General features: G+C 36.1%; 1 protein-coding gene across 1 annotated transcript in view; it reads left to right on the forward strand.

Moving 5' to 3' along the window:
- Nucleotides 1-656: 656 nt before the first annotated feature.
- LOC103779034 (activating signal cointegrator 1 complex subunit 3-like) overlaps nt 657-19,499 on the forward strand; it is a gene marked incomplete at both ends in the record, with an annotated part of 25,654 nt that continues 6,811 nt past the window's right edge. The window contains 3 exons of the mRNA XM_008946653.1: nt 657-864; nt 1,622-1,763; nt 2,338-2,463. Of these exons, the coding sequence (XP_008944901.1) occupies nt 657-864; nt 1,622-1,763; nt 2,338-2,463 (476 nt within the window). The remainder of the gene's footprint in view (nt 865-1,621; nt 1,764-2,337; nt 2,464-19,499) is intronic.

Raw genomic sequence — 19,499 nt, forward strand, 5'->3', positions numbered from 1 at the left:
AATTTATCTACAAGGATGCTGTGGGATGTGACCTATCGCAGGGCATAAGTGAGAAGAGATTGCCCTTTCCTTCCTGACACCCAGCCTGTATAAGACACCCAGACTTAGGGGGAATCTAATTAATGTGTATAAATTACATTTTACACATTAAATGTAATGACACTCGGTACCATCATTGAGGTCATTAATGAAGATGTTGAACAGGACTGGATCCAGCACTGATCCCTGGGGGACTCCACTAGTTACAGGTCTCCAGCTGGACTTAGAGGCTTTTTAGAAAAAATAGGCTGTTTAATGTTTTCACACCATTCTGCTCATCAGTGTAGACATGTAAGAGGAGAGATACATGGCATTTCCACTGCTGATGAAGTTAGCATAAATACAGAAAAGGAAAAAAAGCCCTTTTGCTGTTAGCCCATCCTCTTCCTTTGGGATAAAGAAGTTTTGTTTGCGTAACAATAGTAGCTTTAAATGCCCTGCCTTTGGGACATGAGTTGGTACTTCTAGGTTTCTTGAGGCCAACTTCTGCATGGTCAGCCACATAAAGCTACACTATCTTTTTAACGCAAAACCCAAAATCTTTAGAAGAAAGCTGGGGGGGAAAAAAAGATGGAATCCTGTACTTATGGAGATGCTTGCTTGTTGTCATATTTCAGAACAGTGCAAGAAGTTTCTAGGAGAAAACACTAAGCCCAATTATGGTTGTCAAGTTACAATTCAGTCTGAACAAGAAAAGCTGTTAATGAAGCAGTATCGTCGGGAAGAAAAGCGAAATGCCAGGAAAGAAAAACAAGCTGGGGAAGATGGAGAAGTTTCTGGGGAAGGATTAATGTGCTTTGATCCCAAAGAGCTGCGAATGCAAAGGTAATAAATGCCAAAAGTTGAGAAATGTTTATGTTGTAATTGTTACTTCAACATGTCGTAATAGTTTATTTTCTTTTAGTTTGCTTTAGTGATTAGGTGATTCTGATTTCAAGTCACGTTTTATTACAAGTATAGAATGTTTTTTAATATGAAAACCCAGTTTTCAGGGAAAGAAAGCAATGATCTGCTTAATGAGAGTCTCTTGATCTCATTTGTGTGGGATGGAGATGCAGATTAGAGGGGTAGGCTATCTTTCTTAGTTTCTGTGTGCACACTACTTGCTTAAGATTTATGAAGTCTGTACTAAATCTCTCAGAATTATCTTTCTTTTTTTTTTCTCAAGATTAATGGGTACTATTTTCCATGTTGTCAGCTAAAGGTAGTGGGAGGAGTAGGGAAGAGAGAAGATAAGGAGCAAATAAGCTGTTGTATTTCATATTGAGAAAAATGCAGTGGGACTGGTATCTAACTCTGAATGCATGTTGCTGTGTTGCTTAAGAAGAGGCAAAACTGCATTTAGGAAAGCCTCTGAATTATTGGATTGCACTTCTGATTTTTGTCTAAACTGTTTGTTGTAAGGACTTGGTTTAACTAATGCCAGAGAGTAACACTGTAGAATTCCTTTGTTGATTATATTATGCAATGTTTTTTTCCTTCAATTTCCACAAGTCTTGCTCTGACTTTCATATACCGCATTCAGTTTTGTGATCACTTCCTAAATTGAGCAGAATTACTGCAGTTATTTTTCTGCTCACAGGGAACTAGCACTTTTGAATGCTCGAAGTCTGCCAGTCCTAAGCAGACAAAGAGAGATGGACTTTGAAAAAATTCATTATCCACACGTTTATGATTCCCGAGCTGAAGCTATGAAAACCTCAGCGTTCATTGGGGGTGCAAAGGTACGTGCTCTGTGCATCATCCCTCTTCAGCAGTGCATCTTTCCCAGTGAGTAACATGCAGCAGGGCTCCCTTTGTTCCCTTAGAGATTCTCTTCCTTACCAGAGTCCAAAGTATGAAGCAGTGCTTCTTTGCAGAGGGCTTTAAACACTTTCATGTATTCAGGTTTTATTTTTACTCTAGAAGAAATAATCTTTCTCAACTAATGTATTTGGTTTTATTTCTAGGGTCACTTAAATCATTAAAATGCTATTTTTCTCTTTCTGTCTTTTGGAAACCATGGAATCGACTTTAACAAAATGAATGCTTTATGAAATTCTAGACTTAATGGCTTTTGAAATTTAATAAAATGGAGTTACCTTTTTTGTGGTTTTGGGACTATTTTCTGAGTAGTAAAACTGATTATTTTCCATTTTGGGGGTTCAATGCTATCTGTAAAATGAATCAGTGAGAATTGCTTTTATTTTGAATTCATTTTTTGAAGGAAAGTGACAAATCATTGTTCAAAGTGGGTTATGTGTAATGACACTTTCTGTTTTCATACTTTCAATTAATTTTTCCTTAATACTATTTTAGGTGTTCTTACCAGAGGCAGTTCAGAGAGAAAACAATAAAATGTATGAAGAGGTAAAGATCCCCCATAGTGAACCAATGCCTATTGGTATTGAAGAGAAAATTGTTTACATTAAAGACTTAGATGAGGTGAGTAAATAATTTGAAGTAAATTAAATTAGTTTTTACTTTGTATTGCAAAAATTTAACTGAAAAAGATTATCAATAATGTGATGTGTAGATACGGCCTGTTAGTTTCTCTGCTGCTAAATTTGAGAATATTTGTTGGGGGATGTACCTCAGTGATATCCCTTTCATGATGACTCAGATCCAAGAAATTCCTACGCTAAATTACTTGTTCATGAGTTGCAATTCTCAATTCCTTTGGCGTTACTTCTTCACCTGTTTATGGTTTTGAGCTGTGATCTGGATCACTAAAAAGAAAAGATAATGGTGGTTCTGTTCTTTTTCTGGAGACCCCATGGAGGAGTGAGCTTGGGCTTCTGCATCTTGACTTGTACAGGTTGGCTCGTGCACACCACAATTTGCCATCCATCAGACTGCAAACCTTAGAGTACAGTGCACCTGTGGGGGTATTGACTTACGGTGTTACAGACTCAATGAGGTGCTTCTTTTTGGAACAGTGCTTCTTTAAGCAGAAGGCGGCAAATCATTATTAGAATAACTCTCGTAAAAGAAAATAGAGGGCAAAAAGGAAAAATGCAAGGAAACCAAATATTAATATTTTAACTTGTACTGATTTAAAATGGTGAAAACCTGCGATGGGGGAGCTAGGTGTGTTGTTAGTATTTAAGGTCTTGAACTTGCAGTACTCCATCACGTGTTCCCGCTCACTCCTCATTGTGTATGTCAAATCTGTTGAGGAATGGGAGATTTGCTATTGATCTAAACAGGGACATAAAGAACAAACTGTAGGTAAGTATGAAGAAGGTTTTATGTTTCTTAGATGTTCAGCAGCTTACAACATCTAAGAAAAAGGTCTCTCACTTTTTTCCCTGCGGGAAAACAGGAAATGAGAATATGGATCCAATACAGTTGCCTAGAGCACTGTATTGGGGTTCAGAGTAAAGATTGTCTTACATTAAGCTTTAACTCTTTTAAAGCAGAAGATAGTTTAATTTTAGAATCTGAATCTATTATTTTCTGCTTGGGTGACAGTACCTAATGTCATGTTTATGACATGAGTGACAACTAGATAGAAAAGTTGAGCCACTGCAGCTAGAAAATGTGACATTTTATATGACAGATTTCAGCATGACAGATTTTGCTATGAAATGTCATTCTCCTAAGCTAAACACTGCCTACTAATCTGTAAACGTTTTGCAAGAAGTACCAATATTTCAATAGACAATAACTTGTTTCAGAAAAAAATATGATTCAGACAGAAAAATAAATATCTAAAAGAATTTATTTCCATATTTTTACACATACAGTGTTTAAAATAATTATTACAAAATGCATCAGTTATAAAAATTTCACAAATAATTAATCTCTTATAGATGGTGTATCATCAAGAGGTATGCTTTTCACTTTTACAGTGAAATTCTGAAATAGAAACAATCTTTCTCACAACTTTACTTTCCATATGTTACCTGTTACAGGAGAACAAACAGGAGTGTCAAATACAATTTTGAATGTTTGTATTCCTATGTATTTAATTCTCACCTCCAACTTTGATAACAGTTTGCAACTAAAAATGACAAATTTGTAGTTTGCCCAACTGCAGGACTTGTCAAATTCCCGTTTCCGTTAGTGAGACTCCTAAATTTGAGTCTTGTTGAGTAGAATTTTATTCTCAATGAAGTAAAGAGGATGAAATTGCCAATGTGTGTATTATTTAAGATATACCTGGTCAAGACATAAGTATCTTTGTTAGGGCAGAATTTCTTTTTGCTTTTTCTGTATAGCTGATTTAGATCTCTTAAGCTCATAAAATCCTAGTTGGTGCTTAAAATTTTTACTAATTAACTTTAGTCAGTTCAGAGGGCAAGAAGTTTTTCTGTCCGTTCATTTTATTCTTTTTGGTGAATGAACATAAGCAAAAGCAGCAAAATAGTATTTTTTAGCTTTCTTCTGAGCATATGTAGGCCCTTCATTTGCAATAACTTTTTTGGTAATAGCAGGTTCTGTTCTGTAAGGTTCAGCTTTCTTTTGCTTTCTATGAAAAGCTGTGACTAGATGGCAGGAGTAAAAATGGGTTTGCACTACAGAAGATTTTGACTTTTCCATCTGAATACGTGCACTCTTTGAAGTTTGAGGGTCATCTGTGGGACATGGGGGGTCAATGCTGTTTAAAAAGAAACATTCTTTCCAGTTTTGTTAGTGAAATCACATGACTGAATAGCTTAATGAAAAAAGGCTTGAAGAAAGCATACCTTTCCTACAAACTATGACAGGACACATTTTCAAAGCGATTTTTGTACAATTAGAAAATTTCCCGGGCCTTTTCCTAGGCTCTTCTTCACTTGGGTAACTACCTTGCCCTAGTGTGGAGGGTAGGTAGTCAGGAAAAGTACTATATAGCTGACGTTCTAGTGTGCTATATTGCAGAGGGAGGTGTGCTTCTACTTAGGTTTTATTTCTGGTAAGATTTTTAGTGGCTGTTGTAGATTTCTTTTTAAGGGAAAGAAATTATATTTTTACATCAAGATAAAAGTTTCACTTGCAGCTGAGTATTAATGTGAGAATATTTGAAGTATCATAGGAGCTTCTTTTCTTTTTAGTTTGTTATGTTTTCATCTACACAAAAGTAATTTTAAGGACTCTATTCTCATGAGTTATGTGATTTTCATCACACTGTCAGTAGCTTGGGTGGAATATTGCAGAATACACTACTATATATACTGTATATACTGTAATATACAGAATAAATTTAATCTTCTCTTAAGGTCAGAACTGAGTTCATGATAAGGAGTTGATTTATATTTTGAACTGTTAGCCAAAAGTTAAACCTCTGGATCATATAAGCTGAAGTAATCTTTCATTTTAAATGTTGGGTGGTGGGGTTTTGGGGTTTTTTTTTTTTGTTTTTTTTTTCTCATATTCTTAAGTTGATGTAAACATAGGTTGGGAAGAGAAAAGGGAAATGTATTCTTCTAAATACTAAGAAATCACGATTGAACCACATTTTAAACATGTATAGATGTTTCTTTTGTACAAATATAAGGCAAAATGACAAATCTTCTCTGAGCCAACACGAAAGAGAGCAGCTATGCCTTAAACCAGCACAGACAGAAGCTTCTTATTTATAGATTTGGCAGTGTAGTCAGGATGTACCTTCCACTGTACTCCAGAATGAAGAAATCTCACATTTTTTAGCTACATTTGGTACTATATTAGCTGAAATCCTATGGCTAGTATTTTCAGATTAAGTATTTAGTTTATTTAGAACCTCCTCACAAAGGGTCAGAGCTTTTCTAAAGAGTTTAACCTCATGATTAGTTAAATTATTTCAAGGGCAGATTTTTCTAAAGTGTCCTGGAATTAGTGCCTGGAAGAACACAGATGCTAAGATGAAGCTCATGATGCAAACTGATAAAGATCTAAACTTTTGTAACTACCATTCCTACCTAACCCTTTATGCACTGCAAATAGGAGATCGGGGTGGCCAACCTCTCCCAGTTTAGCACCCATAAAAGCACACTGCAGCATCTGTCATGAGCTGCTGTCCTTAGTGCTCTCCTACTGTCTGTGCTGTTCCTTCTGCTTGGTCACACCTACCTTTCTGCCTTATGCTCTGACCTGCATCCCCTCCTGCCCCAGCCTAACCCCACCTGTGTCACCTCGTCTTCTTGGTTTCCCACCCGTGCAGAGCTGGGAGCAGGAGGGTGCTGGCTTGCAGGAGGGTGCTGTGCTGCTGCTCGGGAGCAGCTCTGGCCTTCCATGGCAGAAGGGTGCACTGCATCCCACAGAAGGACCTGCAAAGGGGAAAGGTTGTCACTTTACTGTAAGACAGCAAATCCCAAGAAGAAATTATTCGTCTTGGCATTTATTATCATTTTGAGAGCTGTGTTTTCACCACAGTACAGGCACAGCTTACAAGTGGCTGGTTGGTCACACTGGTTCAGTCTGAAGCATTACGGTGCCACTGCTTGTGAACACGACTTGCCAGCTCGGTTGTTTCAGTCACAGGGATTTAAAAACTGGAAAGTGTAAGCTTTGATTTATTAGCTTTGGCTGCTCAACATGGAGCTTGACCATTACTGAAATATATTTTTTGTACTTACGATAAAGGGAGTTTTGTGCCAGCCTTTTTGCCAAATAAATGTACCTTTAAAGTCATAAACTCAGGTCAGGGAAAGTTCCTCTTCAAGACTGTGAAAACAGGCTTTATCTAACAAATTGCTGTTGGTGAAAAATGACTTCAGCTTTTTACCTAAAGTGGGTGTTCAGGGTAGGATTTATTTCTTTGTTTCATGTTATTTCTATTTCCTTTTACTAGCACGACTTAATGGTCTAAGAAAGAAATGTTGTGGTTTTTTTTTTTTCTCTCTACATTATGTGAAGGAATTATTACAAAATCAATATTCCCTTTTTTCCTGTAATGTTTTCTTGGTTTTAGAATCACACAAGGTAAGTCTACTGAATAGAAGCGTGGATGTTTTTGCATAAATCTAGACCGTTTGTTTCAAAGCTGATCATAGTGCATATTTCAGTTGTGAATTTTCCAAACAGCAATTGACAGTTGGACGGAATCAAATAATTTTAAAAAATATTTTTGTTGAAATCTTGTCATTTATCCAATGAAGTATACTAGAAAATTGCAGAAGAAAGTTTACAAGATCTGTTATCATTAGTCCCAAATGAAGACGAGGAGAAAACCATCTAAGTCATGATACAATGCTTTTAAAAGCTGGTAATGTGTATTGGGAATGGCAGTCAGTCTTTGTATTTCATGAATGGGGGTCCAAAGAACGTAGAGTATTTGCAGTAACGGATTAACAAGAATATTTGAGTTCAGATTCTACACTGATGTTAAGCTTAAAACCTATATGTTCTGGCTTAATTTTCTTCAGTATTTAAGTTAATGAGTGTTTTATAATTACTGTAGAATTCCAGGTGCAATATTTACAATTTCTTAACCAAATGGTTTGAATATCTGACTTCATAGAATCATAGAATACCAGGTTGGAGTGACCTCAAGGATCATCTGGTCCATCCTTTCTGGGGAAGAGCACTTAACCTCAGCTGAAGGTTTTGTGCATTGTTTTGTTTAAATTGTCTAGGGAAATGCTGTTGCTTTGGCTCAACGCTTATGAAAATAATGTGCTTCGTGCCAAACCAGCAGCTTATAGTCCATCCTGTGTAAAATTATAGTATTTTCCATTAAGAAACTGCTATTTTTTATTAGAAGTAGTTGATGAACTCTTCATCAAAATTATCTGTTGCTATGGTGTGCAACCTGCAAAGTGGTATTCTGGTCTTAAAATTTACCTGTAATCTGATTTTGGAGATGTGCAAAAAAGTGTTCTGTTGCTGGCTACTAATTCACTGTTGGAGGAAGCTTGCTGTACTTAAATATAACTCATTGAATGTTATATTTTTAAAACATGTCCTTCACTTGACTGCAGCTTTCCAGTTTTCAGATATCACTGTATGATTTCCTGAAGACTAAATAGGTCTTTTCCTGTCAGCAACAGAAAACATCTTTCCAGTGTGATAAATCTCTGAAAAGTATTTTGAAAAATCTTCTTACTTTACTGATACAGCCTTTAATACTACAAATGATATCATAGCATTTTTTTCTGGATTCATAAAATCCTTCTGTTAGTTGAAATACTAATATGCCTTTGCCAATATGATGCTCCTTTCTTCTGCAACAGAATCACTGATTTTATTGCATGTCGTATTTAATCTGGCAACCTGATTTATTTTGGGTTACATCTTTAAAACAAAACATATCTAAATAATTTAGAGAGAGAAAGAGACTTGATATGGTAATATCAAATATACTTAGTATGGCAACTTAAATATAGATACACTGCTGCGATAGCAAGGCTTTCTGGATGTTGTAGAACAACTCTGAGTTCATTCCAGAAAGAAATGAGAGTCTGAATTCCTTGATTTAACATGGGATGTGGATATCCCAGCTCTAGTGTGATAGAGTTCTTAGGAGCAAAGTTTGGGAGTATCAGGGATGACAACTACTCTCTGGTAGCCGTGAGTTTGAGAAGTTGAAAGCTAACACCAAAAAGGAAGATTAGGATTGAAGTAGATAGATAAATAAATATGTAACCAAGAAATACAAATGGATTATCATTCTAAACATGGTTCTGTTTATGTCTACTTTTTCCTGAAATGAGAGTTTTTTTAATTTCTGAAGTCTCTATGAAAATATATATAAAGTACATTTCCTAGAATAAAAGTTTATGCTAGTGCATAGAAGATATACTGAGAATAAAGATTTTAGGTTTTTGAAGTAGTGCTATTTAAAAAAAAAAAAAAAAAAAAAACCACAAAAAGAAAGGGAACTGTCATCAGGGATAGGCATATCAAGGATGTTCTAAAAATAAGAGATCAAGAAATAGAGATTGACACTCTGTTTTCTCACAAAACCCATAATACAGCTTCTTTTCCCTAGATACACATCCTAGGTGTGTGCTAGCTCTTAAGAGCTCAACACAGTATTGGATATGTTAATCTCTTAGCCATTTCATGCATTTCCTCCAGGGCATTTTATTTTGTAAGTTGTACAGTTATTTTAAACTCTGATTCTGAAGTGCAGTGGTACCTGGCACTAAGGATTTGAAAACTGTGATTTTTTGACTTGGCAAGAAAAAAAATGTGTGTGTTTTACACTATAATAGTGCTCGAGTGGACCTGTCTCTTAGTACAGGATGAGAAATTGAAACTATTTCTCTGAAACATCTCTCCATTAAGCAGCTGTGAGATGACTGGAGTCTTTGCCTTAGTCCATGATGCTTCTTCCATTCTCAGTCCAAGATTATCATAGACATAAAAAGACAGTAATATCTAAATCTTTGATATTAAAAAATATATCATGTATATATACACACACATAGCACACTTATATGTCTCTGTGTGTGTACATATATTTCCAGTTAATAGAGAGTTATTTTTAAAGTAACAGATGCTTTTTAACAGACCTATCACCACTATTTTTTATATCCTCCCCTTTGCCTTTCTTAGCTTTTCTGATCTTTACTTTTTTTTTATTTTTAAACAGAAAAAAAGGATCTGTGTGCAAAAAACACAGTGAAGCCAATCTGTGTCCTTTACCTAATTATAGGTAGGATGCAGAAAGGAGGGGATGATCGTGAATAATTAGGGAGAGACAAGAACCAAAGGGTGATCTTAGAAAGGGCAAAAAGCAACTTTCACTGAGCAGCAGCCCATAAGTATTGAAACAATCAGTGTCAATCCACCATTGTGGAAGTAATGCCATAAGTTCACCTCTTTTGGAATGAGGAGGAATGAAGGTAACCAGAAGCAAAAGTGTCATGCTGCTCATGAGTTTTGAACCTAGGCATTATATAACTCCTCAGATGTAAGTCTATATTTGCTCAAACCCCATTCTCCTTGGCCTGTTTGTATAATGTGGCTTTTGGTTTTGGTATGATGTTGTGGATCAAATCTCAGAAATGTGATCATTTTAAAAGCAGATTATTTTTATAGAAACTGGAAAAAAAAAAAATTACCAGATAAATGTATTGAAAACAGGCTTTTTCCTCTGTAAGAATGAGGAACTAATGCAGATACTTTCTTAAAATTTTGGGCTACTGGGATTATTGGAGAAATTTATAGATAACCACTTGCACCCACATTTTCAGACTGTACAGTGTTTTCCTGATTTGAAAAAATCAACCTATGCTACAACTTGCAGTGTAACCTTTTTCTTATTCCGCAAGTGTTCTCTGTCTACTTCTGTCATAAACCTGTCTCTTCATAGGCTCACAACAGCTTTATTTGCTTTGGTTTGACACTGGGCAAGTGTGATTATTTTAGAACAGGCTGAAAGAAGTTCTTGGCAGTATATGCTGTCTTAGCTCATCTACACAGATTTTTCAAATGACTTTTCACAAAGGTGAAATATTATCTTTCTCTTTTTGGCCAATAGGCTTCTCCTTGCTATTCAGCTATAACCTAGTGCCTTTCCTGTCTTGTGGTGTCTTAAAATTGACTGCTTAAATTATGATCAGAGTATTTGTTCTTTAAGCTTCCTTTGTCCTAGTGCCATGTGTAGTTTAGTTGAAGACGTTTTGTAGTTTTGTGCTTTTATTCTTTTTAATATTATCAAGGTTTTTGTCTTTTTTCTTTAACAATCAGTTTCTAAACCGCTAGGAAAGTATATTCTATAATACATTATAGCTTTGTTTTTGGTGTTGGCTTTCCTGTTTGCATACTCATACTAAGAACTTTTTGCTATCTTAGAAGTTTGACGGTTGTGTTACGTGAGCAAGCCGTAGTTAAGACACCAGAGATGTCGAGGGTGGCAAGGATGCTATGAAAAACTGATAAATATGCTCTTTGTAGTGTCAGTCACTGTGCTTTTATGCACATTTTTATTTTCAAAGGCTTGATATTAATGAAAAGATACACAAAAATACTGATAAACCTAGATACAGTAAGAAAAAATCCTTGTGACTAGAAGGTAGTATTGTCAAATGTCCCTTCATTAGTGAAGTTATAATTGAAACATAAACATGTCTTCTCATTTATAGGTACTCTGTTTATTCCATGTTCTAGTAATGTACAACTTTTTTTTTTTTATTGAGAAGACCTCTGCAAAATCTGAGTTACCTCTTCTTGGGCAATGTAAGTTTGAGGACAAGAACCATTAATTGACAATATGGATCAGAGTTTAATAGTGAGGATTTCTCTACTGGTGAATACAGAGAACTTTTGTTTCTTCTGTTCTTTAAATTAACGTGGCTGTGTATGAGAGACTAAGCAAAAATTGCTGGAAAATATTTAGTAGATACTGTCGTGTGAGAGTTGCATATTCTTACAGTTATTTGGGATGTGGGTCACTCCTCATGCAAATAGTAAATATGAATAGGGAAATGCACTTTTTAATATTAATGTGAGGTAAAATTAACTGCATCTGATTGGAATGAAACATTAAGCCTGTTTCATTTTCCACACAGCTGCCAAGTGCGTGTATATTGTGTAGTGCTGCCTCTGAAATGATTGAAAATCTGATGGGAACACTTACAAAGGCAAACCAGTAAAGGGCACCAGCTGCTGAAAAGCACCTGCTGAGCCACTGTGGGAATAGATGCATCTGCCTACAGATAGAAGTAATCTAACAAAGTACCTGCTTTTACCTGTCAGGCTTTTAATTTGTGTAAAGATTCAACCAATGAAACCAATTCTGAATACTTAAAGAGAAGAATAAAAAAATCTGGGATTTTTTTTGTGCAAAATATCATCACTTGTAAGCAATAGGAATCTGAAAGCTTGTCATGCTCCTAACTATTTTTGTGGATTTGTTGTAATAAAACCAAACCCAGCTATGGAGCAAAAAGTCTCAGCTACACTGAGACTGTCTTACTATAGTGTCTTACTAAAGGATGCAGTCAGTATGGATGAGATTATGCTACTGAAGAGGAGGTTTCCATTTTTTTCTTCGTGGCTTAGTATGAAAGATGGATCTCGGGGGGTTTTGTGGGAGTGAATGTTTCTTTTTTGCGTTGCAGCATATTTGATTCCTTGTGGATGGTAATGTGCACACAAAAATACATTCTGCAATCAGAAGTCATTAGACAAATCTTAAAAATATTTTTACAAACTGTTGTAATTTTTGTCTTTTGATACTTGAACTTCTGTTGTTCCCACACATAAGTGACGTTAACACACGTTTATCAGCCCTGCCTTTTATTTTCCCATTATAGATCTGGTAGAAAAAATTCTGTGGATACTTTAGTTGGAATTTGGGAGAACAAAATAGCTGTGTTCTTCTAGAAAAGACGACGTCGTGCTTGTAGCCTTCCTTTGTAAAATTTGGGAAAAAGTCATTTAACAGCTATATTGTAAAACAGCACTGCTGCCTTGGTAGTAGTGTGAAATTAACTGAAATAGAGAAGAAAATTGAGTTGTAGAAAGATTATGACAGCAATAGGTATTCTTCTGGGAATATTCTTCTGTTTGATCTTCTTTCTTTTTTTACTTGATGTGTTAAAATTATTAGTTTAAACTATAATTACCCTCTAGAGCACTCTGTTAGTTTGGGTGTTTTTTTTTGTTTTTTTGGGGTTTTTGTTTTTTTTTTTGTTGGGTATTATTAGAAAGAAATAGTCTGTCATATGTTGAGGGCAACCTAAAGTAAATGGTTTGAAAATATTATCCTGAAGTTTCTTCTACATTAAGAGTTTAAATACTCATTTCTACATGAACAGTTAGAACTCATGCCTTTGTGTGCATAAAATAATATTGAATTAGATAGGGTTTGTTTACAAATAAAAATGTTGAAAGATATCTATGCTTTAAAAGTATATAATAATTTGAAGTGCTGTTACCTTGTTCTTAAGAACAGGTTTAAATTTGCTTCCAAAGGATGACAATATTTAGTCTCCAAATTGTGATGTTCAATGGGCTGTAGATTGTGTGACTTTTATTTATATATTAAATTTTATAGAGTTAAGCCAATGACCAATAAAAATCAAAGAAGCATTTCAGGTAGACATGTTCTGCCACAGTGCAGCTGCATGTAGCTCAAAGAAATTCATCTTTCTGGTTCAAAGCATTTTTTTCCTCTTGTACTTAATCACTGTAATATTTGAAATCTAATTATATCTCACTGGCGACTTTGCAGCTGTTATGTTTGTTGACCTCATTTAATGATCATAATAAGTGAAATATTTAAATCGGAAAGCAACTTGTTAAATATTAATTTTCATTCTTTAGGGAGGTACGTTTATGTTATTGACTGAATACAGAGTTTTTGGTGTAAAGCACAAGCAGAGATCTGTAACATTTAATGAAAATACTTCAAAAAAGTTTTTGTCATTTGCATAATTAACACTGAAGAATGAATAATGTGCTTCTGCTGTGTCCTGTTTAGGAGATGTCATTTCTCAATGGAATTTCATAATATGAGTGTAGAAGAGGAGTGCATGAGTCTGCTTTACTTGATAGCATACCTGAGGAAAGCTTTCATTCTTAGGAATAATCAGTCTTCAGTTTAAAGAGAAATACAGGATGGTATTTTAAATTTTAATTAAAATTATACTCAAGGCCAAAATTGTTTTTCATTTTCAAGAAATGTAATCTCAAAGTGAGAATTTTCGAATATGGAGGATGTGTGTGCTAATTCTGACGTGCTGTAACATTTAAAAGATTAGCTCTCATTGAAAACATTTTAGGCAAATTAAAGTTTGTCTGATTTTAATGCTTGTCTTAAATTAGTACAAGTTTCACTATTCTCCTTGAGATATGAATCTCTTTTCCGGGATAAGAATGTCCTGAGTCTTGGAACAGAAATGGGACAGAAATTATCCGTCAAGGATTTCCGTTAGAAATCACCAAATAGTTTTAAATGCTTTTAGAAGGTTTCGGGATAGAGGAGCTACATGACTAAAAGATTGACTTTATACCTGACAGGCTATTCATCTCAGATTTGCAGTTTCCATTAACCTTAAGATCACATGGTAACTGCTAATGCAGCAGAAGTTTTAAAATTTTCAAAGAGTAGTAGCTGTCTGAATCTGCAGAACAACAGGGAGTGGCAAGTAATGTAAAGTCTCTTAAAGCAGGAAGCAGATTTTGTGTGGGTATGTGGTTTGTATCTTCTTCTAAGAAAATACTTCTGAATTCTAATTGGAAAATTTGAATTATCCTACCACTTAACTTTTCAGTTAGAACATTGGAACTAACCACATTAAATAAGGGTGGAATTGCTTTTTCCTTTCATATGAGTAAATGGGTGTGCTTTGTATAATAATAATAATAACAGTAGTTGTTATATTTAATAGTAGAAACCATTTCTTCTGTAGCATGTTGGAAATGAGTCTGGAGAAGGGATATGGAGACTTTTCATCTGCAAGAAACAAAATATAGAGGAAGAAGATTTTAGTTAACCATTCATAGGAGTTAACTTATTATTGAGCATAGTATAATGAAGGAAACTTCTGTGCAAATATCCCTTCTTCTCTGCTTTTGTTCCCTGAATCTGAAAAGGATGGGCATTTTTTCTGAGTCATCTGAGACTATGTAGGAGATAATTTCTTGTGTTCCTGATTCTTTCTTATGCTTTTGACAACTGTGGATCTTTGTCCTAGAGCTCTAGATAGGAGACTCCCTCCCTGCTATGCATGCTCCTTAGATGAAGAATTTCTGGCTTGTTGTCAAAGGTATCTTGAGACTAAATAAGAATGCCTTCCTCTAGTTTTGCATTAGGAATTTTCCTACATTAAAGAAAAAAAAAATCCTGTTTTGCATATCAATAGCTCCTATAGCAGCAAAACAAAAATTCTGGTCTGGTTGTAACCTGAAGCATGTATCCTTTTGAAAGTATGTATGAAGTGTCTGTTGCATCTGTAATGCTGTTTGCAAAGGACTATCTTTTTCATCAGCTTTTTAGGTTTTGTGATTCTGTAGCTTCAAGAGTCTTAATTTTCTATTATTCTAAATATTGAGAGTAGCTGAATGGAAATGGCCAGACACAGCCTTTTAGAAAAGTTGTGTCTGTATGCTGACCTAAACCTGAATCATTCATGTAAGCCTGTGTGGTATGGGAGGCTCTGGACTTTGATCCCTTTTGTCTGACCTCTGTGTCTTCCTCATAGTCACTGTTTGTCAGGTTTGGCCAAGAATTCTGCTGTTTTCTGTCAATACTCCCCAGCCCTGCTAGATTTTCCAGCAATCTGTCTAGGCTAGTTGCAGCAGCCACAGCCACAGCTTCTTTGAGATGAGTGTGTGTTCACATCAACACAACTTACTGCTTAGAAATGTCCTTTTTTTTTTTTTAAGTTTTTATGTTAGTAATAGCATATCCTTTCAAAACTACAACAATAATTTGGAAGGAAAAGAATAATTTAAGTCTCTCTTGATGGGATGCAGTTGTTTCAAAATTCAACCAACTACTTCAGAAACGGTCATTCATGCAAGAATTCAACTTTCAAAAAGTAGTTTTTATGTACCTTCGTTTCATATCATATCATAATCTCTTTGGGAGGAGTTAGCTAAAACTGTTTTATACTGGTTGCATAATAAAAGGGCTTCAATTTTTATGTGGTGCGTTAGTAGAGTAACTTTTTTCTTGATAGTGGGCAGAACTTGTGCAATTCCTTTCATGACACCTTCCTTATCTTTCCTTCTATTTGTTGGGTTTCTCCCTGTGTTTTGCATTGCCTGTATTCTTGAACAGCTAGAAAAGGTTTTCTCTGTATTGGCTGATTACAGTTACTCTTGAGGCAGTTTGCCTCTAACACTTTTTAATTTTTTTCTTTTCAAGAGATGCACTGTGTTCTCTCAGGGAAATAAATTAAGGGAGTGATATGGTATCAGTATAGCTAGGAGTCTGTTTTAGTTGTATACAAGTGATAAGAGATTATTAGAGTGTTTTGTGAAAAAGGAAAAAAAACAAAATACCACCCCAAAACCCAACCCTGTGGAATAAACTGTGGCATATGAACGTCAGTTTCTTTATTACTCCATCTAGAGAAGTCAGGGTGATATTATTATTGAGGTGGCCATACTTATTGGTCCAGGAGGGACCTTGGTCTTAAGGGTAACAACATTTCTATGTTTTAAACTGTAGAGATTTTTGTATTTCATCCTTGCAGCTCTTAGCTTTGTATAGCAGTAAGTTATTTTTAAATTTTAGAGAAAAGAAACCCTCTTTACTTGACACTGTTAAAATGCATTAAATGTGAGCAAATTAATCTCAAATCCTTCAGTCCTCATAAAATTTTAACTTCTGATGTTATTAGGAAATGCCACATGTGTTTCCAACTTTCCTTTTGCTATTTTCCAACTAGCTGCATTACCTCAAGATAATTTTTGTGTGTAATTCTCAAATGGCATCAGAAAGCTCTAAGAGGAGACTGTGTTCTGATCTCCGTTTCACTGCTATAATCTGGAATAATTCTCTTGACATCAGATACTTTTTCAGTTTACAGTAGTGTCACTGAAATCAGAATCTCGCCTTTGTGTCTGTTTGGATGCCAAAATTTATGTACATTTGCTGCACTGTAGAAATAGTTGCTTTTATGGAAAAATCTTTCTGAAACACTTTGTTATCCATAGCCTCAAATCGAATCACCAGAGGTATAATCATTCTGTCTATAATCTTTTGTCATATTGTAACTAGGCTGAGGAACACAACAATTCTCCCAGCGAGGGGAGGAGATTCCTCCCCAGGCTGTTGCAGTGTTTTAGCTCAGAGCAGTGAAAGCCTTGGAGCTATGCAGCTTTCCCAATCATTTCCATCAAACTGATTTTGGGTCTATACATGGAGAATTCTAGGGAGGAAAAAGTATGACTGCTGCAGTTGTTTGTATAGTGTAGCTCACCAAGAGAGTAGTTTAGATAATGTTGGTGGCAATATAGCTGTAGACTTAAAAGGATTTTTGTTGAAATTACTTCAGGCTTGTTCACTCTTAACTGTTGTATGTGAAGATAAATATTTTCCCTAAAAACTCTTGCTTTTGAATAGAGCTCTCTTCTTTCTTTAAGAGACTAGATGGTAGAACCTAAGATATTTGTTTTGTTTCATTTTTTAAAAAAAAAACAACAGACATGAAGGTTCTTCTTTGAGAGTTTTGTTGGTGTGGGTTTTTTTCCCAAGGATTGCCTATTTTACCATGGTTAGTAGGATTCTAATATACTACTAGATTTTGCTGCAATTTTTTTTTTTTAATGGGACCCTTCTGGATGTCCTTTGGATGGAGACTGGTCCTTCTCTAATGAAAGTTTGTTGAAGAACACTTACTGTTACGAGCATCCAGAATTTTCACATTTCTGAGGACTGAGTAGCTGTCAGAAGAGTAGCAGTTTTGGTATCTTGGCAAACATGAAGTCTGGAGAAGAAATGTTTAATCAGGATTTAAAAGCAGCTTTCCAAAAAAAAGTGAAATCTTAATAATTTTCATAGTTTATCTGCTAAGATAGCTTTAAACAGAGGTAATGCTTCCATATACAATGAACATTTTTTCCCCCTCAGAGTACTTTTTTATTCTTGTGAACTCTGTCAGAATCTAGGAAAAATTTGCAGCATTTGTTTTGAGTTTAATGGCACTAATATGACCTGAAAACCTGAAATTTTCCCTGTTTTCTGATGGCTATTCCTGCTTAAATACCTATTGCGTTAACCAGTGAATGTGATGATAATTTTAAAAATAAAGACTCCGTAGTTTTCTAAATGTTTGTTTAATTAAAATTAAAAACATATTCAGGTAAGTCCGTTGGGTTGTGATTCTGTGTTCTATAGAATATCAGAGTATAATTTTACCCTTATGGTTCATTATCTGTCATTTCCAGGGATTTTTTCTGTCCTCTTAATCTAATTGAGGGACTGGAACTCCTTTCAGGTAAGGGGAGGCTGAGAGAGCGGGAGAAGAGGAGGCTCAGGGAAAATTGTACAGGTGTATTTTTTTGTACAAAGTAATTTTTTACTGTGAAGTGGTCAAACACTGGTACACTTAGTGCAGAAAAGTTGTGGAGTGTCTGTCTTTTGAGATTTTTAAAACCCAACTGCACAGTCCTGGGCCACCTGATGCAGGTGATCCTGCTTGGATTAGGTGATATCCAGTCTGAATGGTTCTGTGATCTGCAGTTACTACTAGCAGCAACATGGATAGCCATGGCATGCAAGAACTGCATTTAGCTCTACTCTAGTCACTTGTAGCACATGCAGCTCTGAAAACAGCTGCTGCTTCTGGTGCCTTTTGTTACTTGCATCTGCCTAATGTTTTACTCCAGGCTTCCTTTACAGCACATAACTCTTCAGGTACTACACTTCAGATGAGACATAATTTGTACTTACTTGAAGAAACTAATACTGATTATGGCCCAAAGCCAATCCTAAGCTCTATTTGGTACGCTTGTATAATTTTCATATCTGTGTATGCTACTTGTTCCTACAAAAATTGTCCCCCTAAGTCCAATGAAATCGCGCTGATATGATTTGGTGCTAAATGGAGCACATCCAAACATGGTGCAGTTTTTCTTTTACATTGTTATGAGCCCTTGCTTAAAATGTATATATGCACTTCAAAAGATAACATTTCAGGTTTTGGGGCAGGTAGGAAATTATACTCCCAAATAGTACTCCTAAAATAATATAAAAATAAGCTACCGCCTCCGTGAAAGTAGCAGAATATGAAAAGTATCATCAGGAGAGGGAGGCTGTGGAAGTCTCCAGGTGTAACATCTATGTTTCTTTCCGAGTGTACCTTCAATAACCAAATAGGATTTACACTGGCACAAAAGTGCTTTAAGTGTACATGCATAATTAGAGAGGGAGAGGACTAGTGAATGTTATTAATTTGGAGGGCGTCGTGGTTTAAGCCCACTCAGGCGGCAACTGAGCACCATGCAGCCACTTGCTCAATCCCCCTCCTAGGGGATGGGGAGGAGGAAGTAAAACAAAAGGCTCGAAGTTGAGACAAAGGAGAGGGAGGGCACACTCGGCAATTGTGGTCACAGGCAAAAGACAGACTTGACTGGAGCAAACAAAATCAGTTCAATTTAAACAACAAAACCACCAACAATTTGCCAATCATATCAGAGTAGGATGATGTGGAATAAAACTGTATCTTAAAAACATCTTCCACCTACTCCTCCATTTTTCCTGCACTCAGTTCTGCTACCTCCTCTTCCCCAGCAGCACGGGAGGTCAGGGGGTGGGGGTTACGATCAGTTTGTCACAAGTTCTCTGTGCCAATCTTCCCTCCTCAGTGGGACGACTCCTCAAAGTCTTCCCCTGCTCCAGCATGGGGTCTCTCCCATGGGAGACAGTCCCTGTGAACTTATCTGTTTTCCATGAGTCCTTCTCACAGCCTGCCGTTCTTCATTAACTGCTCCAGTGTGGGTCCCTTTCAGGAGTGTAGGCCTCCCAGCAACAGACTGCTCCAGCGTGGGCTTCCCCAAGTCAGCCTTCTCTGGGCACAGTCACCTGCTGTGGCACAGGGTCCTCCATGGGCTGCAGGTGGGCATCTGCACCACCATTAGCCCCCATGTGCTGGAGGGTGTCAGCCTGCACT

The sequence above is a fragment of the Merops nubicus genome, unplaced genomic scaffold (genome assembly GCF_000691845.1).
Source record: "Merops nubicus isolate BGI_N331 unplaced genomic scaffold, ASM69184v1 scaffold20590, whole genome shotgun sequence".
In the NCBI taxonomy this organism is placed as follows: domain Eukaryota; kingdom Metazoa; phylum Chordata; class Aves; order Coraciiformes; family Meropidae; genus Merops; species Merops nubicus.